Source organism: Pseudophryne corroboree, chromosome 11 (assembly GCF_028390025.1).
Source record: "Pseudophryne corroboree isolate aPseCor3 chromosome 11, aPseCor3.hap2, whole genome shotgun sequence".
NCBI classification, from domain to species: domain Eukaryota; kingdom Metazoa; phylum Chordata; class Amphibia; order Anura; family Myobatrachidae; genus Pseudophryne; species Pseudophryne corroboree.
Window position 1 is genome coordinate 335351903 of NC_086454.1, and position 26031 is coordinate 335377933.

At 50.6% G+C, this 26031-nt stretch overlaps 2 protein-coding genes across 4 annotated transcripts in view; one reads left to right on the forward strand and one right to left on the reverse strand.

Moving 5' to 3' along the window:
* POLR2C (RNA polymerase II subunit C) overlaps window positions 1–1169 on the forward strand; it is a 74651-nt gene extending 73482 nt beyond the window's left edge. The window contains exon 9 of the mRNA XM_063944270.1: window positions 935–1169. Within this exon, the coding sequence (XP_063800340.1) occupies window positions 935–1079 (145 nt within the window). The 3' untranslated portion in view covers window positions 1080–1169. The remainder of the gene's footprint in view (window positions 1–934) is intronic.
* Window positions 1170–1220: 51 nt separating this feature from the next.
* DOK4 (docking protein 4) overlaps window positions 1221–26031 on the reverse strand; it is a 110440-nt gene continuing 85629 nt past the window's right edge. The window contains exons 4-8 of one of the 3 annotated variants that reach the window (XM_063945797.1): window positions 23241–23360; window positions 22576–22765; window positions 2681–2837; window positions 2259–2370; window positions 1221–1408 (exon numbers count right to left, since the gene is read on the reverse strand). In XM_063945797.1, the coding sequence (XP_063801867.1) occupies window positions 1329–1408; window positions 2259–2370; window positions 2681–2837; window positions 22576–22765; window positions 23241–23360 (659 nt within the window). In that variant the 3' untranslated portion in view covers window positions 1221–1328. Of the gene's footprint in view, window positions 1409–2258; window positions 2371–2680; window positions 2861–22575; window positions 22766–23240; window positions 23361–26031 lie in introns of those variants that run through there. The other 2 variants (XM_063945798.1, XM_063945799.1) reach the window with 2 other exon arrangements.

A 26031-nucleotide genomic window follows, 5' to 3' on the forward strand; every position in this document is an offset into this window, starting at 1 on the left:
CCTTGTGGCGAGCCACCGTGCCCGAAGCGTGGCGAGCGAAGCCTTTCTACAATTGGGGGTCCCAGATGACAAAACTATCCACACAAACCACAAAAATGCAAAAAACATGGTGTCTACCTTTTTCATGTCGACCTTTTGACCCTGTCGACCTAATGTCTGTCTAACATATGGTGTCTATCTATTGACTGTCTAACTAGACACTATCTATCTTTCATACCGGAACCATGTATTCCCTGTGGAACACAGTGTACCCCGCTGCAGAAAAGGAGATTTCTGGTAGACTTACCATGGTTAAATCTCTTTCTGCGAGGTACACTGGGTTCCACAGGGCGCCCACCCTGACGCACTTAGCTTCTTTGGGTTTGTATGGCATTAGCCGCTGGTCCCGTCTCCTGACGGGAGAATGTGGTTCTACGTGACTAACATCTACCGTCTTTTACCTGCTCTGGCATTGGACTGGTTAACAAAACTGAGCTCACAGTGCCTGGAGGCGGGGTTATAAAGGAGGCCCCGCAATGTATTCTGGGACAGTCTAAAGCTTTAGCCTGTTGGTGCCTCTGGATCAAGATCTATCTCTACACCCCGATGTATTCCCTGTGGAACACAGTGTACCTCGCAGAAAGAGATTTAACCATGGTAAGTCTACTATAAATCTCCTTTTTTCTGAAGGTAAAATGTGTACAATGTGTTCAGACCTGAGACAGTAAATGGGGTACATATGTAGCGATGTGTGCTTAAATTCTGTGGGTATAGCCCATAGCGATAGGCGGCCCCGTCCGTCGCTATCGCTGACTCTAGATTGGCCTGCATGCCACGTCACCCCTCACTTCATCCCAGGAGCCTGTGTCAGCGGGTGACAGCGTCTGGTTCCGGGGATGCAGTCAGGACGGCTTGTGTACCTATGTGATATGTTCCTCTCTGTCTCCCCAACAAGGTTCTACTACAACGTGGAGTCGTGCGGCTCTCTCCGGCCGGAGACGATTGTCCTTTCCGCTCTGTCTGGTCTGAAGAAGAAACTCAGTGACCTGCAGACCCAGCTAAGCCATGAGATACAGAGTGACGTACTCACTATTAACTGACCCCTCCTCTTTCCTTAGATGCCCCTCACTTGCCCTGGCTGGTACTAGTGCGCCCCATTTTTTTTTTTGTAATAAAAGGTTTCTCCTGTATGTTGTGTCTTTGTGTCTGTCCAATGTAAGGCAAAGAACACACACACACACTGCAACACAAATTGCTTCTTTTATAGTGCAAAACTGGCTTTATACAGAAATGTGCTCTCCGCATTCAGTCCAGATGGAGCGGTTGCCCAAAGAAAGAGGGTCTTGTGGTCATTGCGAGGCTGATGTGGGTAGTTTCCGGGTAAACATCCGTCTGGTAATCGGTTCTGAATCTCTGCCGCTGTGCGGTCCTGTAATACAAAGTGTTATTGTTAGGTGGGAACTGTTCCCCCTGCACGTCATACATTCTCAAAGTCTGTCCTCAGGACATAAAATGTTCATGGTTTCCAGGTCTAATCATCTCCACCTGTGCTCCTGCTGGGTGACCTGGGATATGTGTCAGTGAGTAATGAGTACACCTGTGCTCCTGCTGGGTGACCTGGGATATGTGTCAGTGAGTAATGAGTACACCTGTGCTCCTGCTGGGTGACCTGGGATGTGTGTCAGTGAGTAATGAGTACACCTGTGCTCCTGCTGGGTGACCTGGGATGTGTGTCAGTTAGTAATGAGTACACCTGTGCTCCTGCTGGATGACCAGGGTAATGTGTCAATGAGTAATGAGTACACCTGTGCTCCTGCTGGATGACCAGGGTAATGTGTCAATGAGTAATGAGTACACCTGTGCTTCTGCTGGGTGACCTGGGAAATGTCAGTGAGTAATGAGTGCACCTGTGCTCCTGCTGGATGACCAGGGTAATGTGTCAATGAGTAATGAGTACACCTGTGCTCCTGCTGGGTGATCTTGGAAATGTCAGTGAGTAATGAGTACACCTGTGCTCCTGCTGGGTGACCTGGGATGTATGTCAGTGAGTAATGAGTACACCTGTGCTCCTGCTGGGTGACCAGGGTAATGTGTCAATGAGTAATGAGTACACCTGTGCTTCTGCTGGATGACCTGGGAAATGTGTCAGTGAGTAATGAGTACACCTGTGCTCCTGCTAAGTTTCCCCTCACCACGGGGGGCATCTCCCCGGGCACAGCAGGAAAGAGGGTATGTGATGTGAGTCATTTATGTGATGAAGGACTCTGGGTGGCACTTACGACTGGAAGACCCTGTGCTGCTCTGGCCACTGGTGATGTGATGCCAGTATGCACTGCGGGGAAGCATTGAGGTGCTGGCACCAGGTACGTTCTCTGCATCCTTGTTCAGGCGCTGGAATAGAGATGTAACATTTATTATGGGGCGGTGAGGCGGGTCATGTCACAGCTGTATGGGGGTGGTGAGGTGGATCACGTCAGGCAGAGCTGTATGGCGGCGGTGCGGTGGGTCACGTCAGGCAGAGCTGTACGGGGGTGGTGAGGTGGATCACGTCACACAGCTGTAGGGGGGCGGTGATGTGGGTCACGTCATACAGCTGTACAGGGGCGGTGAGACGGGTCACGTCAGACACGGCTGTATGGGGGCGATGTGATAGGTCACAGTGGATGGGAGGTGGGTGACCATGTCAGGCAATGTCTCTCACCCGGGAACTGTTGCCCATCTGGAGGAGTAGACTCTTGTGCTGCTCGGCCAGGGATTGGACGGCCCTGTGTACCCGTTGGTAGATCTGTTGCCCCTCATGTGTCTGGAAGGTGTACAGTCCTTCGGTGATACCACACACCCTACAATCCAATAGATGTCTGTAATGTGACAAGAGCTCTCCCTAGACAGCATCCATTATAAGAGGAGCAGTTTCAATCATTTATCAATAACGACAGATCAGTCTTACCATACATGCGCTGCAGTGCTCAGCACCCTTTCCCATACAGGACTGCATAACCTGTCATGAAGCTGGCCAGGAGTTCCTATTGTACTGCCTTGTAATGTGTAAAAGCCCATACACCCTTGCAGATAAAATGAACGTCGTCGCACACTTTCCGAGAAAGTGAGCATGCCGCCAGCGATGATCGATGTGCGTCAGCGCAGGCGGCCAGCGACCCTCTGTGTCAGTGGAGCATGCATGCTCAATCAGGACTTTCATCCCGGTGGTGCCTGCACGGCTCGGCCGCGGCGTGACATTTCTGAATGGTATGAACGGTCCTATCGCTCAGTGGGTACAACCGCCCGGCTCGGGAGGGGAAACTCATAGAGCAACATTGTCTAGTGCAGGCATTCCCAACCACGGTCCTCAAGGCACACCAACAGTGCAGGTTTTAGTGATATCCAGGCTTCAGCACAGGTGACTTAATTAGTAGCTCTGTTATTTTGATTTAACCATCTGTGCTGCAGCCTGGATATCACTAAAACCTGCACTGTTGGTGTGCCTTGAGGACCGTGGTTGGGAATGCCTGGTCTAGTGTGTATGCACCTTAACATGCACACAGCTCTGAGCTGTCATTATAAGTTTGGATACACCTCTCTGGGCCAGGTGATCACAGACTTGGCCAATAGTCACTGACTGTTACTGACTCTACCCACTGCACATTGAATTGGTAACTCACTACCACCACTATTATCCTACGATCGGCACTTGGAACCGCTTCTGCTGCGGCCACACCACCTGATTGGTGTCAACTGAATCCCACAGGTCAATTACTATGGACCAGGCTTTGCACAGTAGCAGGCCACGGGGGAATCATGGAGACACTGGGCTCAACCTGGAACAGCCGGAGAACGGGGCTGCGTTTGGCACAATCCTGTTGTCGCAGGATATAGATGCAGTTGCCTTGGAGGCAAGATGTTTATTGCTCAAATAGTCTTTAAAAAGACACTTCCTCTTGCATATATTGCTCGGGGGTATACAGCATACAGATGTTCACAGCAATTTTTCTTGATGTCACAGGAGATACATAAAACGGCACGCAGGCTTCCTTTTATCCTGACCCAACACACATTACCACAGGAGGTAGTCCCGTCCTGTGTTTTTTTTTACCCAATCAAGTTAAGTGCATGGGCCAAGCATGCAGACCTCTGACACTGGCCCTTGTATGCTATGCCGATGTTTTGGCAAGTGAGCGATTGTCAGACTGCGCACGTGCTGTGATCGCACTGCACATGTGTAAAGGTGCCTCTTAGGGTCCGCTCGCAGCGGGAATTGTGTTGCAGAGTGATTGACAGAGTCCGTTTGGGGTAATGGGGAGTGGCGGAGCGTAATGGCTGTTTTCTCTGCCTGGGTCCACAGGATTATCCACAGGATAACATTGGGATACTGTCGAGCGACAGCGAAAATTGCACCAACACGGTCACAAGCTTTCTGGCCTCCCAGGATGCATTGGGGCTCCCAGGATGCATTGGGGCCTCCCCTACATAGTCCCGCCCACTGACTCAGTCAGATCAGTTTTTTGCTTGGTGCGGCAGGAAGCCGCATGGTCACAGGGCTGCTGTGAGAGCAGCCTCAAGCTTTTATTATTTTATTTTTATAGACTTACTATATTGTTTTTTTAGAGCGACTTCTATTAACAGCGTCTTAAACGCATACTAGAAAGAGTCGCTCCAACAACTCCCCACCGGGTCGCAACTACGCTTACCTTCGGGTATCAGTGCTGTCTTGACGGGCGTCTGTGTCAGATGTTCTAGCAGGTCCAGCAGACGTAACCAGGCTGTGGCCGGAGCATGGGGAGACGGTGAGTCTATGGACTTCCTCTTACTAGAGGGGTCAGGACACAGCTACACTGATTTGGTGGAGACTACAAACAGTGTGTTGATGCGCCGAACATCTCGAGTGTGACAGCGCTACGCTCCGGGGATCTTAGGCGCCAGGACTAGGTAGAGGCCGCAATCCTGGGAGTTTAAGTCAATGGGGATTCAGACGCTCTCCTGGCCGCCCCTCCTCAGAGTTCAAGGCCAGTTCCCGCGTGTCTCTCGTTTCATGAACTAAATTACCTCACTTCCGGCTCAGACGCTACCACGAGGATACTCGGTCGCAGCTTAGACGCTGCGGTTGTGTACACTGGATATAAACCCGCCAGACCGAGCCACAGGCCTTAGCGTCTGCATACACATGGAAGTCGCTCAGCGTCCGTGATCAGTTATCAAGAGCGGCAGTGTACACCAGTAGCGTCTGAATCCACTCAGTTTCTTACGAGCGTATTTGCTTGGATATGGAAGTGTGGTGAGTCTCCCTGTATCCCGCTCTACGGAGGCAGGATATACAGTACTAAAAATTCTCTCTACTTCTTAGTATGCATTGTTAATTTTTAGTACCTATTGCATATGAGACCTGTATATTACTGTGTTTTCTGCATGTTATGTTGAAAAAAGAACCAGTTTAAAACAGAAGTGCAATTTTCCTACTTATGATAAGTTGTTATGGAGGTTGTATTCTCATATGACAATGTCTAATGCTTTAACATGTGACTGACTGCTAGTATGTGTGCTGACTTTTCTGTGTAATGTCAGTCCTGTTCTGACCCTCAAATCAGGTGCACTGTGGTCAGATTGATCTCACCTCTATATATTGACATGTAGGGTGTTTTTCTGTCACAAATTGTGTAGTCACTAACAGGTTAATACCATGTCTATGAGCGGCAAAAGTGATGAGAATTTATCAAGCACTCCTACAGCCCGAACATGCTTATCTTGTAAGTCAGGGGTAATTGATATGAATCAATTGGTCACTTATGAGGGTTTGTGTGCAAACTGTTTCGCTTTTCAGCGAAGTAAAAAACAGGAGTTCGTTCAACCACCAACAGAGCCACCATGGAATATGTTCGCAAAGACTCTGTCTTCAATAGCGGACAGGTTAGCTCCGGTAGCACCACCTCAAGGGTTAGGTTACACTATGAACCCATACATGCAGCTCCCTTCCTATGGTTTGGTTCCAGTAGCCTCTACAAGCAACCAAGGGGCAGGTAAGACTAAGACAGATACGTCTGTGTGGCAGACTACACAAGATGATACATCCGATGATGATGATGATGAGACAATAGATTCAACTCCGTATGATGATCAGTCGCAGAGCTTTAGTTCAGAAGATATAGCTGAACTTATTAATGCTGTAAAGGCTGTTCTCTAGTTGGAAGAGCCAGCCAAGACAGTGTTAAAATCTAAAGCACCTGTATTTAAACGAACAAAATCAGTGAAAGCTGAATTCCCAGCGTCAGATGAGCTGACGGAAATGATGGATGAGTCTTGGGCAGCGCCCAGTAAAAAGTATAAGATTCCTAAGAGATGGGATTCTTATTATCCATTTCCTGCCGTGGATTGTTCGAAAAGAGAAGTTCCTCCAAAAGTAGATGCACATGTTCTGCGACTTGTGCATAAATCTGCTTTACCACTGTAATCTACCTCATTGAATGATGTCACAGACAGAAGGGTAGAGAGCCTGTTGAAAAATATTTTTTCTCTAGTAGGAGCAGTGGTAAGACCTGCTATGGCTTCGGCCTGGGTAGCAAAGGCAATGGGCGAATGGATAGAGGAACTAGAGAATGACATCCCTTCTCCTACTAGGGAGCAAGAGGATCGTTTTTGCCGTTTAAGACAATCTGCCCAGTATTTGGAAGAAGCAGCAATTGATGTAGGTACAGTTGCTTCTAAAGCTTCAGCCTTGACAGTAGTCGCTAGCAGAGCAGTTTGGCTACGGACCTGGAAGGCAGATGCGGAGTCCAAGAAAGAATTGGAAGCATTGCCTTTTGTCGGTAATATATTATTTGGAAAACCTTTATCGGATATCCTAGAATCAGAGGCTGAATCGAAAAAGGTCAGATTTCCGGCTGCGTATAACCCAAGGGTTTAAAATTTCGCTCATTTCGCTGGCAAAGCAAAAGCTAAAGAGGAGCCTAAGCAACCCCAGTTTAAATCCAGGGGTAGGAAGCAGTGGGCTAGCAAAAAGCCAGCTTCCAAACCTGAACAGAAACCGTCAGCCTGAAGAGACGGGCCTCCGCCTGGAGGATTCCAGGGTTGGGGGCAGACTCCTTCTTTTTGGCACACATATGGCAACAGTCAACAGCAGATGCTTGGGTGCAGAAGGTAGTATCTCAGGGGTATGGTTCCCCATTCAGGAGGCAGCCTCCTCAAAGATTTTTTTGCACCAGCCCGTCTCGTAAAGAGTCGAAGGCCAATGCCCTGCACGAAGCAGTCCAAAAATTACTGCAGTCAGGTGTGATTGTCCCAGTACCTCCATCACAAAGGGGACAGGGGTTTTACTCCAATCTATTTCTAATCCAGAAACCAAATGGGTCATACCGACCAATTCTAAATCTGAAAATGTTGAACAAATACATATGGATCCCGAAGTTCCACATGGAGACGTTACGCTCCATAATGTTGGCTATGGAACCGGGAGATTACATGGTATCTCTGGATGTACGGGATGCTTACCTACATGTGCCTATAGCACTATCACATCAGTGTTACCTCAGGTTTGCCATCCTCCAGGAACATTTCCAGTTCCAAGCTCTGCCGTTCGGGCTAGCTACAGCACCCAGGGTGTTTACCAAGATCATGGTGGTTATGGCAGCTTGTCTGCGCAAACAATGGATAAGAATATTCCCATAACTAGACGACCTGTTAATCTTAGCACAGTCGTAAGATTTACTGTTGAGTCATCTTCAACAGACGATAGTTTGTTTACAGAGACACGGGTGGCTCAAAAATTGGGAAAAGTCCTCCCTGAATCCGTCACAGCGGATGGTTCACTTGGGGGCCATATTGGATTCAGACCTACAGAAAGTTCTCTTACCAGAGAAAAAGATAGTCAAGGTGCAGGTCATGGCTCAGGAAGCGTTGCAAGCCCAGACAATGTCAGTCCATGCAGCAATGCGACTGTTGGTATCAACCTTCGACATGGTGGAATATGCGCAATTCCACTCCAGACCGTTGCAGCACCTTATTCTGACCAAATGGAATGGAAATCATCAGACGATAAAGAAGCAGATGATAAAGATTCCAGTAAATGTAAAAAGGTCTCTAGCGTGGTGGCTACAGACAGACCATTTAAACAATGGGAGACCCTTTTGGATAAAAGAGTGGCAAGTCCTGACAACAGATGCCAGCCTGCAAGGCTGGGGGGCGGTACTCGGAAGCCTATGGTTCCAGGGAAAATGGACCGCAAGGGAAAGTCGCCTGCCGATAAATCTGTTGGAGATAAGGGCCGTTTACTTGGCTCTAGTTCAGGCAAAGGACAATCTACAAGGAAGACCAGTCCAGATCCGCTCAGACAATGCGACGGCAGTAGCATACCTCAATCATCAAGGAGGAACTCACAGCAAGAGTCTGATGGAGGAAGTAACTCCCATTCTAAGATGGGCAGAACTCCATCTCCCGGCATTGTCAGCAGTATTTGTCCTGGATGTACTAAATTGGGAAGCAGATTTTCTCAGTCGGCACACCATTCAGGAAACCGAATGGGCACTACACCCAGAAGTGTTTCAGACACTGGTGAACAGATGGGGTCTACCGGAGATAGACCTTATGGCGTCTCGTCTAAACAACAAAGTTCCGAGGTAGGGATCAAGAACAAGGGACCCAGGAGCGGTCCTGGTAGACGCACTGTCAGTAGAATGGAGGTTTCAGCTGGCATATCTGTTCCCTCCAATATCTCTGTTACCCAGAGTAGTGAGAAAGATAAAACAGGCAAAAGGAGCAATCCTTCTAATAGCTCCAGCTTGGCCAAGAAGGCATTGGTACACAGATCTGTTGAGAATGTCCGTGGAAGCACCGATACTGCTCCCTCAACGTCCAGATCTGCTAATGCAGGGTCCTTGTTGTCACAGTCATCTGGATCGCCTGTCTTTGACGGCGTGGCTGTTGAAACCTCTATCTTAGAGGCTAAAGGTTTTTCGAAGCAAGTAATCCAAACTATGCTTAGAGCAAGAAAGCCTTCTTCGGCCCGTGTGTATCATAGCAAGCCTATATTCATTGGTGTAATGGAAAAAATTTAAATCCGAGATCTTTTAAAGTAGCTAGGATTTTGGATTTCCTTCAGGCAGGATTGGATAAAGGGTTGAAAGTTGCTTCCTTGAGGGTTCAAGTCTCAGCGTTAACTGTATGGTTTCAGCAGAAGATTTCTGATTTACAGGATGTGCGTACATTTTTTCAAGGAGTAGTACATATTCAACCTCCATTTGTTCCTCCTGCAGCTCCCTGGGATTTGAATTTAGTTCTTAAATTTCTCCAGGGTCCTTTGTTTGAACCACTTGAGAGAGCAGATCTTAAGTGGTTAACGATTAAAGTTCTTTTTTTTACTGGCAATGGCGTCAGCCAGAAGAGTGTCAGATTTAGGAGCATTATCATGTAAGTCTCCTTTCCTAAGTTTTTTTCCAGACAGAGCAGTTCTCAGAACAAGATCTAGCTATCTTCCAAAGGTGGTATCAGAGTTTCACCTGAATGAAGAGATTGTAGTCCCAGCTTTTCAGGTATCGGGACTATCTGTGGGAGAAGCGTCCGGGCTTTAAGAATCTACATAGATCGTACTAGTGCCATCAGGAAAACAGATTCTCTCTTCATCCTCTACGGATTCCATAGAAGAGGATGGCCTGCTAGTAAACGGACGCTGGCGAGATGGCTCCGAATGGTAATATCAGAAGCTTATTCTCATGCAGAGCTCCCTATTCCGGCTAATGTCTCTGCACACTCTACACGTAAGGTAGGTCCTTCTTGGGCAGCACAACAGGGTGCTTCAGCAGAACAGATATGTAGGGCAGCCACATGGTCTTCCATAAACACATTCATTAGACATTATGCCTTGGATACTTTTGCCTCTCATGACGCAGACTTCGGGCGAAAGGTCCTCCTGTGCAATCAGGAGCGTCCCCACCACTAAAATGGCTTTGGGAACTCCAATGTTATCCTGTGGATAATCCTGTGGACCCAGCCAGAGAAATATACGTTATGGTAAGAACTTACCGTTGATAACGTGATTTCTCTTATGTCCACAGGGATCCCACCCTGACGCATCTGATTTGAGGATCTAGACAATCACTAAAACCACTTCCATCTTGTATGGAAGGGTGTGCATGTGTGTTCTTATCGCCTGTACAGGTCTCTGCCTGATGTTATGCCTAAAATCGCTGTGGAAAGAACTGATCTGACTGAGTCAGTGGGCGGGACTATGTAGGGTAGGACCAGTGCATCCTGGGAGGCCAGAAAGCTTGTGACCGCGTTGGTGCCATTTTCGCTGTCGCTCGACAATATCCCAATGTTATCCTGTGGACATAAGAGAAATCACGTTATCAACGGTAAGTTCTTACCATAACGTATATTTCTCCTTCATCCACTAGGGGACACTGGAGCGCAGTTACAATAGGGAAATAGTAGGCAATAACTGGGAGCTGGCACTTTAAAACCCAAACACTGTGGCTAGCTCCTCCCCTACTATGTCCCCCCTCCAAGCCAGTCTTTGTTTTGTGCCCAGAGGGAGCTGGTCACACTTGAGTCTTCTCTGAAGGCAGCACAAAAACAGGGCCAGTTATGTGAGGATTGTGGGTCAGAACCATCTGTCCAGTCCTCATCAGAACCCCAGAGTACCCCTGCATGGACAGCACAGCTTACAGAGGTTATGTCCCTGCTGACTAGGGAACTGAAGGCTTCTCGGGAAGATAGAGAGGCGACCCGGTTCCGACAGCTTGTCCCGGTACCGGAGCCAGAACCAGCATGGGCTGTTTCCCTGGCAAAATCGGTGGAAGGGCTGTAATCCCTTCCCAAGCCTTTAGTCCTCCCCCACAGGCTTCTAAAAAGAGATTGCTAGCCTCTGTGTTGCAGGAATCTGACGATGATATGCCTCAGTTAGATGAGGCGGTGGTAGATTTGCAGGATACTGATGACGATCAGGTGTACGAGGACTCTGAACCAGTAGCTCAGGGTATACAGGCCCTTATTACTGCTATTCGCTCAGTATTACAGGTGGAGGAGACGGAGCCTTACGCCCTTCAAGGTTTGGCACCAACCAATGCTTGCCGGTGACTTTTCCAGTTTCGGAGGAGCTAGATGCACTCATCACGGCAGCCTGGAAACATCCAGACGCGAAGTTTCAGGTATCAAGAAAAATGTTGTCTTACTATCCTTTTCCCGCAGATAGCAGGACGCGTTATGAGACCTCTCCGATTGTGGATCCTTCGGTGTCTCATCTGTCCAAGAAGACGGTTCTGCCGGTTCCTGGAGCGACTTCGCTTAAGGAGGCGTCGGACAGGAAGTTGGAATCCACCTTAAAGACTATCTACTCGGCGACGGGGGTATTACATCGCCCGGCGCAGGTAGGTTGTTGGGTCAACAAGGCGATGGAAGCTTGGGCGGAGCAATTGTCCTCTGGAATTCGGGACGATTTGCCGGCGGATCAGCTGATACAGTTGGCAGAACACATCCGTGAATCAGCCCTTTATCTTTGCGAGGCTTCCAAGGACATCTGTATTCTCGGTGTTAGGATTTCCGCTTAAGCAATTTCGGCCTGCAGAGCTCTCTGGCTGCAGCAGTGGCAAGCGGATACAGAGTCCAAGCGGGCAGCAGAAGCGTTGCCCTTTACGGGAGAGGTCCTCTTTAGTAAGGGTCTGGATGCCTGGATTTCTCAGGCCACCGGAGGTAAGTCGACTTATCTTCCTTCTGCTGCTCCAGCCCCTCGCAGGCCCTATAGGGGTCCCTCCTTTCGATCCTTTCGTGCCCCTTCCATATTTCGAGGCCAGGGGAGGAGCTTCCACCTCCCGTGGCCATAGGGGCAGAGGCAGAGGTTCCACAGCCTCAACCCAGTCAGAGGTTAAGTCCTCCACCTCTACCACCGCATGATGGGCTCCCCTCCCACCTGGGAGACCACAGGGTGGGAGCTCGTCTGTGGGACTTCAGGGAGGTCTGGGTACAGTCCTGTCCAGATGCTTGGGTCAGGGATCTCATCATGTGCGGTTACAAGCTCGATTTTCAAACCCGAGCGCCCCAGCGTTTTTTTACCACGGGTTTACCAGTTTCCGACGACAGAAGAGTTGCCTTACAGGCAGCAGTCCGGAAGCTTCTACCGCAAAGGTACTGATCCCTGTTCCCGCTCATCATCGGAAACAGGGCTATTAATCAAGCCTGTTTCTCGTACCGAAGCCGGACGGCTCGGTCAGACCAATCCTGAACTTGAAGGATCTCAATCCGTATTTGAGGGTATTCAAGTTCAAGATGGAGTCGCTCCAGTCTGTTTTTGCGTGTTTGGAGCAAAACGAGTTTCTGGCATCCTTAGACATCAAGGATGCATACTTACATGTTCCCATTTGGCCTCCTCATCAGGCTTTTCTCCGGTTCGCGAATCAGGACGCTCATTTCCAGTTCCAGGCCCTTCCGTTCGGTCTCTCTTCTGCTCCCAGAGTGTTCACAAAGGTCATGGCGGTCATGATGGCCCTCCTTCAGAAGCAGGGTGTGACGACTGTTCCCTATCTGGACGATCTGCTCATAAAGGCGCGCTCGGCAGACCTGTTACTTCAGAATATCCGGATAACGCAGGACCTTCTGATTCGGCACGGGTGGATCCTGAACTTCCCGAAGTCTCACTTATGCCCCTCACAACGGTTACTGTTTTTGGGGATGATTCTCGACATGGTCCGTCAGAAGGTTTTCCTTCCTCAGGACAAGATCCTGTCTCTGCAGACGCTGGTAAGGTCGGTACTTCGACACCGTCGGGTGTCAGTGTATCTGTGCATTCGTCTTCTGGGAAAGATGGTAGCGGCGTTCGAAGCTCTTCCGTACGGTCGCTTCCACTCTCAACCGTTTCAGCTGTGTCTTCTACATCAGTGGTCAGGATCTCATCTGTTCCTTCATCAGCAGGTGACGCTATCTCCAAAGGCAAGGTCGTCGCTTCTCTGGAAGGAAGGCGGTTCGGAGTGTGGGATTGGACTCTCCTCACCACGGACGCAAGTCTGCGAGGCTGGGGGCAGTGACCCTCGAACATCGGTTTCAGGGGCGCTGGTCGATCCACGAATCCATTCTCCCCATAAACATTCTCGAATTACAGGCGGTATACAACGCCCTACGTCAGACACATCACCTGCTGCGCGGTCGAGCGGTCAGAGTTCAGTCCGACAACACCACGACAGTAGCGTACATCAACCGTCAGGGCAGCACTCGCAGCCGTGCGGCGATGAGGGAGGTCACCAACATCCTTCTTTGGGCGGAGGAGTATGCTCTGTCCTTCTCGGCAATATTCATTCCAGGAGTGGACAATTAGGAAGCCGATTACCTCAGCCGACAGGATATGCACCCGGGAGAATGGTCACTTCATCCCCAGGTGTTTTGGCAGTTGGTCCGCCACAGATCGACCTCATGGCGTCCCGCCTGAACCATCAGCTGCCTCTTTATTACTCTCGAACGAGGGACCCGGCGGCGGCGGGCGTGGATGCCCTCACGGCTCCTTGGAATTTCCAGTTCGTTTACCTCTTTCCTCCTTTCCCGCTGTTGCCTCGGGATCTGCAACGCATCAAAAGAGAAAACGCTCTGGTCCTCCTGGTGGCTCCAGATTGGCCACGCAGGGCTTGGTACTCCACCCTACACCTGTTGTCAGTGGCTCGAGCCTTGGCCCCTGCGGGACGATCTTCTACAACAGGGTCGTTTTCTTTATCCAGACTTACGCAGGCCTCGTTTGATGGCGTGGCTGTTGAGAAGGCCATCTTGAAACAGAAGGGGATTCCTCGTACAGTTATACCAACTATGCTTCGGGCTAGAAAGTCAGTCACAGTCTCACTACTACCGTATTTGGAAGGCCTATGTGGCCTGGTGTGAACGTCGAGAGTTTTCTCCTTCAGTTTTTCGCTTAGCCCGCCTTCTCAGTTTTTTGCAGGCAGGTTTCTCGACAAGCTTAAGACTGGGCTCACTAAAGGTGCAGGTCTCTGCTCTTTCGGTTTTCTTCCAGAAGAAGTTAGCCTTGCTGCCGGAAGTTCAGACTTTCTTTCAGGAGGTTCTACGAATACAGCCTCCCTTTCGCCCTCCGACAGCGCCATGGGACCTTAATCTGGTTCTCTCTTTTATGCAATCTTCGTTGTTTGAGCCTCTGGAGTCAGTGGAGATGACATATCTCACCTGGAAGGTGGTTCTTCTCCTAGCTCTCGCTTCGTCCAGACGGGTGTCGGAACTTGGGGCTCTCTCTTGTCGACCTCCTTACCTGGTGTTTCATGCTGATAGGGCCGAGCTCCGTACTCGCATGTCTTTTCTACCTAAGGTGGTGTCCGATTTTCACATCAATCAACCACTTGTGGTTCCGGCCCTCTCGGTGGAGTCTCCGGATTCAAGATCATTGGATGTTGTCAGGGCGCTCAATATCTATGTGGATAGGACTTCAGCTATTCGGAAGTCTGACTCCTTTTTTGTTCTATACGATGCTGCCCGCCGTGGTTGGCCGGCTTCTAAGCAGACCTTGTCTCGATGGATTCGGCTGACCATCAGACAAGCTTATTTGGCAGCTTCTCGGGAACCTCCGGCTTCAATTTCAGTGCACTCTACGCGCTCTGTGGGATCTTCGTGGGCGGCTGCCCGTGGGGTCTCTGACTACTTTATGTTGGGCGACTACTTGGTCGGGCCACATACGTTTGTCAAATTCTACAGATTTGACACTTTTGCGGCCTCTGCATCACAGTTTGGCCGAGAGGTTTTACAGGACTCTCAGCGCTCTCCCGCCCGTATTGGGAGCTCTGGGACGTCCCCATTGTAACTGCGCTCCAGTGTCCCCTAGTGGATGAAGGAGAAATCAGAATTTTGGTACTTACTGATAAATCCCTTTCTCCGATTCCACAGGGGACACTGGACGCCCATTCAGCGCTGTTCCTCCTTTTTCGCTTAACGGTTCGCAGATCACTATGTGACTGCTTGTTTGGTTCAGGTTAACCGTTTGTTAGGTTAGGTTCCACGTTGGTTTTTCGTGTTATCTTGGTTTACATGGCGGCGTTAACCTCCTCTACTTTAACGTTCGTTTATTCCAGCTCTCCTCGGGCACAGTTTTACGTAGACTGGCTTGGAGGGGGGACATAGTAGGGGAGGAGCTAGCCACAGTGTTTGAGTTTTAAAGTGCCAGCTCCCAGTTACTGCCTACTATTTCCCCATTGTAACTGCGCTCCAGTGTCCCCTGTGGAACTGGAGAAAGGGATTTATCGGTAAGTACCAAAATCCTGATTTCATGGCCTGTATATGCAGTCAGCTGCGATTATGTATGCAGAGAAACCTGGCGCCTGCATTGTTCTGCTGCGGCCAGTCTGCGTAGCCATAGACCAACTTGGGCAGTCGATGTTCCTAGCTCATTGCACTGAGTCTGCAAATTTATATGGAATTGAGAATGAGTTGTGATGGCGCCGATGGGAGTTTCATTTAATTCTGGGCAGCAGCTTCACTTTCTGATATCAGCTGCTCCATAGCCTAGAGAATCAAAATGGCAACTTCATAAGCATACAATCCTGAATCAGGCCTATTGTCGCTAACGGACAATGGGGAGGGGTCAGTCCTCTGTATCTGAGCCCACCTGCAGTTATTAACACCACCCAGGTGCCGGCACGTCTAGAGGGAGGGGTCACTCCTGTGTGTCTGAGCCCACCTGCAGTTATAATCATCGCTCAGGTGCCGGCACGTCTAGAGGAAAGGGTTACTCCTCTGTATCTGAGCACCTGCAGTTATAATCATCACCCAGGTGCCGGCACGTCTAGAGGGAGGGGTTACTCCTCTGTGTCTGAGCCCACCTGCAATTATAATCACCGTCCAGGTGCCTGCACGTCGATTTGGAGAGGTCACTCCTCTGTATCTAAGTCCACCTGCAGTTATAATCACCGCGCAGGTGGAGGCACATCTAGAGGGAGAGGTCACTCCTCTGTGTCTGAGCACCTGCAGTTATAATCATCGCTCAGGTGCCGGCACGTCTAGAGGGAGAGGTCACTCCTCTGTGTCTGAGCACCTGCAGTTATAATCATCGCTCAGGTGCCGGCACGTCTAGAGGGAGAGGTAACTCCTCTGTGTCTGAGCCCACCTGCAGTTATAATCATCGCTCAGGTGCCGGCACGTCTAGAGGGAGGGGTTACTCCTCTGTGTCTGAGCCCACCTGCAGTTATAATCATCGCTCAGGTGCCGGCACGTCTAGAGGGAGGGGTTACTCCTCTGTGTCTGAGCCCACCTGCAGTTATAATCACCGCACAGGTGACGACACATCTAGAGTGGGGTTAGTTCCAGGATTTGCTAAGGGACCCAGCTTCCTATCTCTACCTGAATCCGAACTCCAAAGATGGACAGCAAGGTCTCTAGGCAGAGTCTCCTGGCCATGGGAGGTGGGCAGGGGCATCCAGCAGCAAACATAGTGTTCCCGATTCCCCGTAGACCACCAGGGAGAAAGGTCAGCTCTTTTTACTATAAATGCATACAGGCACCTTTTACATATAAAATCACATATAATAGACACCCTGTGTCTGCTTTACACACCGCAGCTCAAGATCTGCTTTACTGACTAAATATAAAACCTGAAATACAGTGCAGTACCACTTGTCGCTTGCCCAAGCACAGTAGCAGGCGGAAGGCGGAGCTTGGAGACGCTGGGTGTACCCAAAACAGCCTGAAGAACGGAGCTATGTTTGGCATAACCCTGCAGGTCACAAGATGAAGCGGTCGTCTTGAGGCAGAAGATGTTTATTTGCTCAAATATTTCTAAAAAGATCTCAGCAATACAGCAGATGTTCACAGCAGAAAGTAGTTGGTATAATACACCTTTACACAGGGCAGCAGCCCTCCTTTTATCTTACTCCAATACACATACCACAGGGGATACGCCCACTCTGTTGTTCCCAACCAATCATTGTACAGTCATGGGCGGGGCATGCACAAGGAATCCTCACCTTCAACATTGTCCTCTATGGACAGTGGGGAGTGTTTGTTCCCTCCCTGGAGTCGCTCGGTCCCGCCTAAAGTACTTCCAGGAATCTGCTTAGGGACCCAGCTCACCATCTCCAGCCTGGATTTAAGCTCCAACGATGGGCAGCGTAGATCCCCGGTCAGGGTTTCCTGCCCACCGAGGGGGATCCCTATGGAGCTCCAGGGAAATATTTAGCTTGGGTTAAAGCTGAGCTGCTCCTGTCTCTCTCTATGCTACTTTCATATGGGAGGCCAGAGCGGAAGGCATTCTGCTTTTGGGGAAAAGGACTTGGGGAAACCAACACCCTGTGCAGTCCTGGATTCCCCCCTCCTGGGACACACAACCAAGTAAGTGCATTTCACTTTAAATACACTTTATATTTCTGTACATATACTCTGAGCCTGCTCTGAGCCTCCATAGCGTTGAGGTGAGCGCCCAGACCTCAGTGCTGTACAGCCTCCTACATACCCCTCGCCGCATAGGGAACTGGCTAGCCCGGTCACCACTATGTGCGGCGCACTCCGGCTGCAGCGCAGGGACGGCTCCCCTCTCCCCCGGCGCAGCGCACTGGAAGAAGGAGGTCCTGGACTCCCAGCCACAGCAGAGCTCAGAGTCCCCAACGGCGGCACGCACAACTTTGCAGCCCCCGGGACTTGTCTCCTGGCTGCAGCTGCTTCCGCCCCCAGCTCACCTGGGAGGGTAACACATCGCCGCGGCCGCCGGAGAAGGCCGGGACCGCAGCGCTTTAAAGTCATTTTAAATACCCGGCACATAGCTCCCATAACATATTTCAAAGATGGCGCCTAACGCCAGTGCATTTTAAAAGTGGCACCAAGTGGCCATTATCCTTTAAAATGGCGCCAAGCACTGAGGATTAACCCCTTCAGTGCCGCGGCGGCCATTAACCATGTGGCCAAGGGGCCTCTAGCCACAGACGGTATTGTCTGAAAATCGCAAACAGGCGATTTTCGAGCATCTGTGCATGTGCTGCGGCCACATTGCGCATGTGTGGACTTTCACTATGCAATCGCATACCGGAAGGATGGGATCAAACAGTGACTGACAGACGGTGGGCGGTCAGGCGGCGTTGGGGGGGGCTTAGTGGTGCGGGAAATGCAAGTATGCCATGGCCGTTTTCAAGGCGGCCGGATGACGTTGGCTGCAATAGGAAACATGACGCTGGACTGCCTGCACATGCAGCCTGGGTGTCTACCTGTAATTCCCAATTCCCTATGCAATTGCAACTGAATTGCGATCGCATCGCTGGACGGGCCCCGGCATGCGATATTATCAGGTCGGAATAACCCCCCTAATTATTCCAGCTTTTGTTATTTAGGTGATGTGATAGAGAACATCTCATTTTCCCACTGAACTCAGCAGCCATAACTTATCCGCATGCCAGATGCAGAGAACGTTGTCACATTTGTGAGTAGTGGCATTTAGTGTCCTTGTCCTGGGCATAGAGACAAGGTCAACTGCTGGGGGTCCTGGGGTACAGTGCTCCTGTATCAGACTCACATGCTACCAGTGCAGTATCAGAAGGTCACAGTAGCGTGCGCGGCAAGCCTCATAGCTTAAGAAGGTCACCGTAGCGCACATGGCAAGCCTCACGGCATGAGGAGGTCACAGTAGCGTGCACGGCAAGCCTCACACCATAAGGAGGTCACAGTAGCGTGCACGGCAAGCCTCACGGCATGAGGAGGTCACAGTAGCGTGCACGGCAAGCCTCACACCATAAGGAGGTCACAGTAGCGTGCACGGCCAACCTCACAGCATAAGGAGGTCACAGTAGCATGCACGGCAAGCCTCACAGCATAAGGAGGTCACAGTAGCGTGCACGGCCAACCTCACAGCATAAGGAGGTCACAGTAGCGTGCACGGCAAAGCCTCACAGCATAAGGAGGTCACAGTACCGTGCATGGCAAGCCTCACAGCATAAGGAGGTCACAGTAGCGTGCACGGCAAGCCTCGCAGCATAAGGAGGTCACAGTACCGTGCACGGCAAGCCTCACAGCATAAGGAGGTCACAGTAGCGTGCACAGCAAAGCCTCACAGCATAAGGAGGTCACAGTAGCGTGCACAGCAAAGCCTCACAGCATAAGGAGGTCACAGTACCGTGCATGGCAAGCCTCACAGCATAAGGAGGTCACAGTAGCGTGCACAGCAAAGCCTCACAGCATAAGGAGGTCACAGCGTGCACAGCAAAGCCTCACAGCATGAGGAGGTCACAGTAGCGTGCACGGCAAGCCTCACACCATAAGGAGGTCACAGTAGCGTGCACGGCAAGCCTCACAGCATAAGGAGGTCACAGTAGCGTGCACAGCAAAGCCTCACAGCATAAGGAGGTCACAGTAGCGTGCACAGCAAAGCCTCACAGCATAAGGAGGTCACAGTACCGTGCATGGCAAGCCTCACAGCATAAGGAGGTCACAGTAGCGTGCACAGCAAAGCCTCACAGCATAAGGAGGTCACAGCGTGCACAGCAAAGCCTCACAGCATGAGGAGGTCACAGTAGCGTGCACGGCAAGCCTCACACCATAAGGAGGTCACAGTAGCGTGCACGGCAAGCCTCACAGCATAAGGAGGTCACAGTAGCGTACACGGCATGCCTCACAGCATAAGGAGGTCACAGTAGCGTGCACGGCAAGCCTCACAGCATAAGGAGGTCACAGTAGCGTGCACGGCAAGCCTCACAGCATAAGGAGGTCACAGTAGCGTGCACGGCAAGCCTCACAGCATAAGGAGGTCACAGTAGCGTGCACGGCAAGCCTCACAGCATGAGGAGGTCACAGTAGCGTGCACGGCAAGCCTCGCAGCATAAGGAGGTCACAGTAGCGTGCACGGCAAGCCTCACAGCATAAGGAGGTCACAGTAGCGTACACGGCAAGCCTCACAGCATAAGGAGGTCACAGTAGCGTGCACGGCATGCCTCACAGCATAAGGAGGTCACAGTAGCGTGCACGGCAAGCCTCACAGCATAAGGAGGTCACAGTAGCGTACACGGCAAGCCTCACAGCATAAGGAGGTCACAGTAGCGTGCACGGCATGCCTCACAGCATAAGGAGGTCACAGTAGCGTGCACGGCAAGCCTCACAGCATAAGGAGGTCACAGTAGCGTACACGGCAAGCCTCACAGCATAAGGAGGTCACAGTAGCGTGCACGGCATGCCTCACAGCATAACGAGGTCACAGTAGCGTGCACGGCAAGCCTCACAGCATAACGAGGTCACAGTAGCGTACACGGCATGCCTCACAGCATAAGGAGGTCACAGTAGCGTGCACGGCAAGCCTCACAGCATAAGGAGGTCACAGTAGCGTACACGGCAAGCCTCACAGCATAACGAGGTCACAGTAGCGTGCACGGCATGCCTCACAGCATAAGGAGGTCACAGTAGCGTGCACGGCAAGCCTCACAGCATAAGGAGGTCACAGTAGCGTGCACGGCATGCCTCACAGCATAACGAGGTCACAGTAGCGTGCACGGCAAGCCTCACAGCATAACGAGGTCACAGTAGCGTACACGGCAAGCCTCACAGCATAAGGAGGTCACAGTAGCGTGCACGGCAAGCCTCACAGCATAAGGAGGTCACAGTAGCGTACACGGCTAGCCTCACAGCATAAGGAGGTCACAGTAGCGTACACGGCTAGCCTCACAGCATAAGGAGGTCACAGTAGCGTGCACGGCAAGCCTCACAGCATAAGGAGGTCACAGTAGCGTACACGGCAAGCCTCACAGCATAAGGAGGTCACAGTAGCGTACACGGCAAGCCTCACAGCATAACGAGGTCACAGTAGCGTGCACGGCATGCCTCACAGCATAAGGAGGTCACAGTAGCGTGCACGGCAAGCCTCACAGCATAAGGAGGTCACAGTAGCGTGCACGGCATGCCTCACAGCATAACGAGGTCACAGTAGCGTGCACGGCAAGCCTCACAGCATAACGAGGTCACAGTAGCGTACACGGCAAGCCTCACAGCATAAGGAGGTCACAGTAGCGTGCACGGCAAGCCTCACAGCATAAGGAGGTCACAGTAGCGTACACGGCTAGCCTCACAGCATAAGGAGGTCACAGTAGCGTGCACGGCAAGCCTCACAGCATAAGGAGGTCACAGTAGCGTACACGGCAAGCCTCACAGCATAAGGAGGTCACAGTAGCGTACACGGCAAGCCTCACAGCATAACGAGGTCACAGTAGCGTGCATGGCATAAGAATGAGTGATAACAGACTTCAGGCAATGAGAAACTAAACAAAATAAAACATTAAAAATTAAGAATTTAAAATCAATTATGTTAATGTGTGGTTTTAAAAGGGGTGTGGTATAGGAGGTCAACAGATTGTAGGTCGATCCAAAAAGGTCGGCATGCACAAGGTCGACATGTGAAAAAGGTCAACACTGAAATGGTCAACACATGAAAATGACAACATGAAGTTTTAGCGTTTATTGGTGTCAAGTTGCAGATTTGTGCACATGGACCCCAATTAGTGCACCACCCCATGCTTCGGGGAAGGTGCCTCTCTCTGCTCCGCATCGCTCGCTATGCTTCGAGGAAGGTGGCTCTCTCTGCTCCGCATCCCTCGCTATGTTTCGGGGAAAGTGCCTCTCTCTGCTCCTCATCCGCTGGCCATGCTTCGGGGAAGGTGCCTCTCTCTGCTCCGCATCGCTCGCTATGCTTCGGGGAAGGTGCCTCTCTCTGCTCCGCATCACTCGCTATGTTTCGGGGAAGGTGCCTCTCTCTGCTCCTCATCCGCTGGCCATGCTTCGGGGAAGGTGCCTCTCTCTGCTCCGCATCGCTCGCTATGCTTCGGGGAAGGTGCCTCTCTCTGCTCCTCATCCGCTGGCCATGCTTCGGGGAAGGTGCCTCTCTCTGCTCCGCATCGCTCGCTATGCTTCGGGGAAGGTGCCTCTCTCTGCTCCTCATCCGCTCGCCATGCTTCGGGGAAGGTGCCTCTCTCTGCTCCGCATCGCTTGCTATGCTGCGGGGAAAGGCGCCTCTCTCTGCACCGCCTTGCTCGCCATGCTTCGGGGAAGGTGCCTCTCTCTGCACCGCATCGCTCGCCATGCTTCGGGGAAGGTGCCTCTCTCTGCTCCGCATCGCTCGCCATGCTTCGGGGAAGGTTCCTCTCTCTGCTCCGCATCGCTCGCCATGCTTCGGGGAAGGTGCCTCTCTCTGCTCCGCATCGCTCGCCATGCTTCAGGGAAGGTTACCGTTCTGAATTGTAGTCCAAATGAATGATAAAGTAAGAAAATGTCCTAAAGATGAACTAAAAAAAACAAAACCTCATGTTGACCATATGCTGTGTCGACCACTGCATGTCGACCATTTGAACATGTCGACCATATGGATGTTGACCATATAGTGTCACTTATTGACTGTCGAATTATCATCCAGATCCCTTCGGAAAGCTACGCGTTTCACGGATGGCTGTCTGCTTCCTCACTGCTTGTGTGAGCTGCTCAATCCATGAAACGCGTAGTTTAATAGAAATATAAAACAGCATCCATCAAAACTCAGATAGTGGAACAGTCCCCAGCTGTCAGAACACACATCTATATGGGGCAAGGACCACTCGTAGAACTGGCACAGCTCCACACCCAATGTTCCATACATTACACCAAATGATCTCTAAGTCTATAGAACAAGAGCAGTCGTGAGTTTCTAACCTTTCTGCCTCGAAAGTGAAGCGCGAGGAGTCGCTCCCATATCGCCGCAGGGCACAGAGAGGCCATGACAGCAGCTTGTTGCGGGGGTTGTGTGGGTCCCAGAGGTAGAGATTTTCTTCTGTTACTTGCATCTTACACTCTCCGTGTACATCCAAGTTGGAGGAAGGCAGCAAGAAGACACTGAAACGTTCTGAAATATAGCAAAGAAGTGGCTGTCACAGCTCCATGCTCTGTGCACATTTCATAATCCCCAGTGATGGCCCTATACGATCACCCCTCCCCCCCATACTATATAAAGCAGCTGCCAACACATCTCTCCTCATACTTTGTGAAGGACCCTGTCAGGGAATAGAGGGTGACGTTTCTCCTCATACTTTGTGAAGGACCCTGTCAGGGGATAGAGGGTGACGTTTCTCCTCATATTTTGTGAAGGACCCTGTCAGGGGATAGAAGGTGACGTTTCACCTCATACTTTGTGAAGGACCCTGTCAGGGGATAGAGGGTGACGTTTCACCTCATACTTTGTGAAGGACCCTGTCAGTGGATAGAGGGTGACGTTTCTCTTCATACTTTGTGAAGGACCCTGTCAGTGAATAGAGGGTGACGTTTCTCCTCATACTTTGTGAAGGACGCTGTCAGGGGATAGAGGGTGATTTCTTTCTTACCCGTCTGCTCACTCTGCACCCCCGGGGTCAGCAGATCTGGTTCTCCTAGATGACAGTCACTCACTCTAGTTCCTAGGCATTCCATGGACAGCACTTTGTACCACTCTTCTGCTTCCAGCTCTGAGAATGGAGAAAAGAGGATTTTGGTACTTATCAGGTAAATTCTTTTCTTTGAATCCATTGGGGGGCACTGGAGTACTCTTAGGGATATGGACGGGGCGTTAGCAGGGATAGGCACATTTAAATATGTAAATTAGTAACCCTCCACCCCCTCCATACTCCCAAGATACCACAGTGTTTTTTTGCTGAGCCGAACAGGAGCGAACAAGAGGATGAACTATGGAGAATTACATATAACATTATAACATAACGGACAGCTAGAAAGTTTACACGACAACAGATAACAATCACCATAGCATTTAAACAAGGCGGCGATAAAGAGTTACCATAAGATATACTGAACTTACCACAAGACAGGTGAAACTGCTCTGGGTGGGCGTCCATTGACTCCTATGGATTCAAAGAAAAGGATTTATCTGGTAAGTACCAAAATCCTCTTTTCTTTTTCATCCAGTAGGGTCACTGGAGTACTCTTGGGATGTACCAAAGTTTCCCCCTTGGGCGGGAGAGCCGTTTGGCACCTGTAACACTAGACGGCCAAAGCTAGATGCTGATGCCGTAGAATTATCAAATTTGTAAAAGCTCACAAACGTAGCTGCACGGCAAAGTTGCATCGTAGAAGCTCCACGACCTGCTGCCCATGACGTTCCCAAAGAACACGTGGAATGTACTGAAACAGATGCAGGCGGTTTTCCCGCGGTGGGAGCCACCAGAGTAGTGATATTCTGGCCCATGGAGACAACTGCACAATGTGATGGATTTGTAGATGAGAGCCTGACCACTGTGCTAGAAGATCTAGCTGAAAGGACGTGAGTGAAATCTTCCGAACTGGAGAGCTTCCAAAGATGCCACCATCTTTCCTAACAGTCGAATGCACAAGTGCACTGAGACTGTCCGTGGTTTGAGCACTAACTGTACCAGATGCTTTCTGTTCTGGCAGGTAAAGTCGTTGATGAACCCTATGCAGATTCATTTCTAGAACTCAAATCCTTTGATACGGGACCAGGCTAGATTTTTTATTTCTTTTTTGACGTTGACAATCTAACCGTGCTGAACTAGTACAATGGGGGTCATTCTGACCCGTTAACACGCAGTGGTTCTTCGCTGCAGTGCGAACGGGTCAGAAATGCGCATGCGCGGCAGACGCATTGCGCACACGCGTCATTGCCTGGCGACGATCGCCGGCGGGCAACGACGCCGCCAGCAACAAATGTGATCGCAGCGGCGATCGCAAGAATACGGACAGGCGGGAGGCGCTCCGGAGCGCATACTCACCGTTTTCCAGGCGTGGTGAGTACGTTTGGAGGGCGGATGTCTGACGTCAGGACCGGGACCTTCATCGCTGGATCCGTCGCACAGGGTAAATAACTCTTACCCTGGTCTTGTTTTGCAGGAAACCTTTTTTAGCATAGCAGGGCTACACAAGCGTTCGCAGCCCATCTATGCTAAAATACACTCCCCCATAGGCGGAGATTAGTTGATCGCACCAGCAGCAAAAAATAGGATTTTAATACCTACCGGTAAATCCTTTTCTCTTAGTCCGTAGAGGATGCTGAGAAGAACCATGGGGTATAGACGGAATCAGCAGGAGACATGGGTACTTTAAGACTTTGAATGGGTGTGAACTGGCTCCTCCCTCTATGCCCCTCCTCCAGACTCCAGTTATAGGAACTGTGCCCAGGGAGACGGACATTTTGAGGAAAGGAATTATTGTTAAACTAAGGTGAGATACATACCGGCTCACACCCCAAACACGCCACGCAACATGGTATTCAACAGAACTCAAGCCAACGGCATGAACAATGTCAGCAACAGGCTGACTATAACCATAACACAACCTGTGTGTAACCATAACTAGTAACTGCAGATACAGTACGCACTGGGACGGGCGCCCAGCATCCTCTACGGACTAAGAGAAAAGGATTTACCGGTAGGTATTAAAATCCTATTTTCTCATACGTCCTAGAGGATGTTGGGGTAACCATAAGAACCATGGGGTTATACCAAAGCTCTAGAATGGGCGGGAGAGTGCGGATGACTCTGCAGCACCGATTGACCAAACATGAGGTCCTCCTCGGCCAGGGTATCAAACTTGTAAAACTTAGCAAAAGTGTTTGAACCCGATCAAGTAGCTGCTCGGCAAAGTTGTAACGCCGAGACCCCCCGGGCAGCCGCCCAGGACGCGCCCACCTTCCTAGTAGAATGGGCCTTCACCGATTTCGGTAACGGCAATCCAGCCGTAAAATGAGTCCGCTAAACCATAGCACAAATCCAGCGTGCAATAGTCTGTTTTGCAGCAGGAGCCCCAATCTTATTGGGATCATACAGGACAAACAGAGCCTCCATTTTTCTAATCTGAGCCATTCTGGCGACATAAATTTTTAAAGCTCTGACCACATCGAGAGACTTCGACTCCACTAAGACGTCAGTAGCCACTGGCACCACAATAGGTTGGTTCATGTGAAACGACGACACCACCTTCGGCAGAAATTGTTGACGAGTCCTCAACTCTGCTCTATCTTCATGGAAGATCAAATAAGGGCTCTTGTGAGACAAGGCCGCTAACTCCGATACCCGCCTTGCGGATGCCAAGGCCAAAAGCATGACCACTTTCCAAGTGACAAATTTCAACTCTACCGTCTATAAAGGTTCAAACCAATGTGATTGAAGG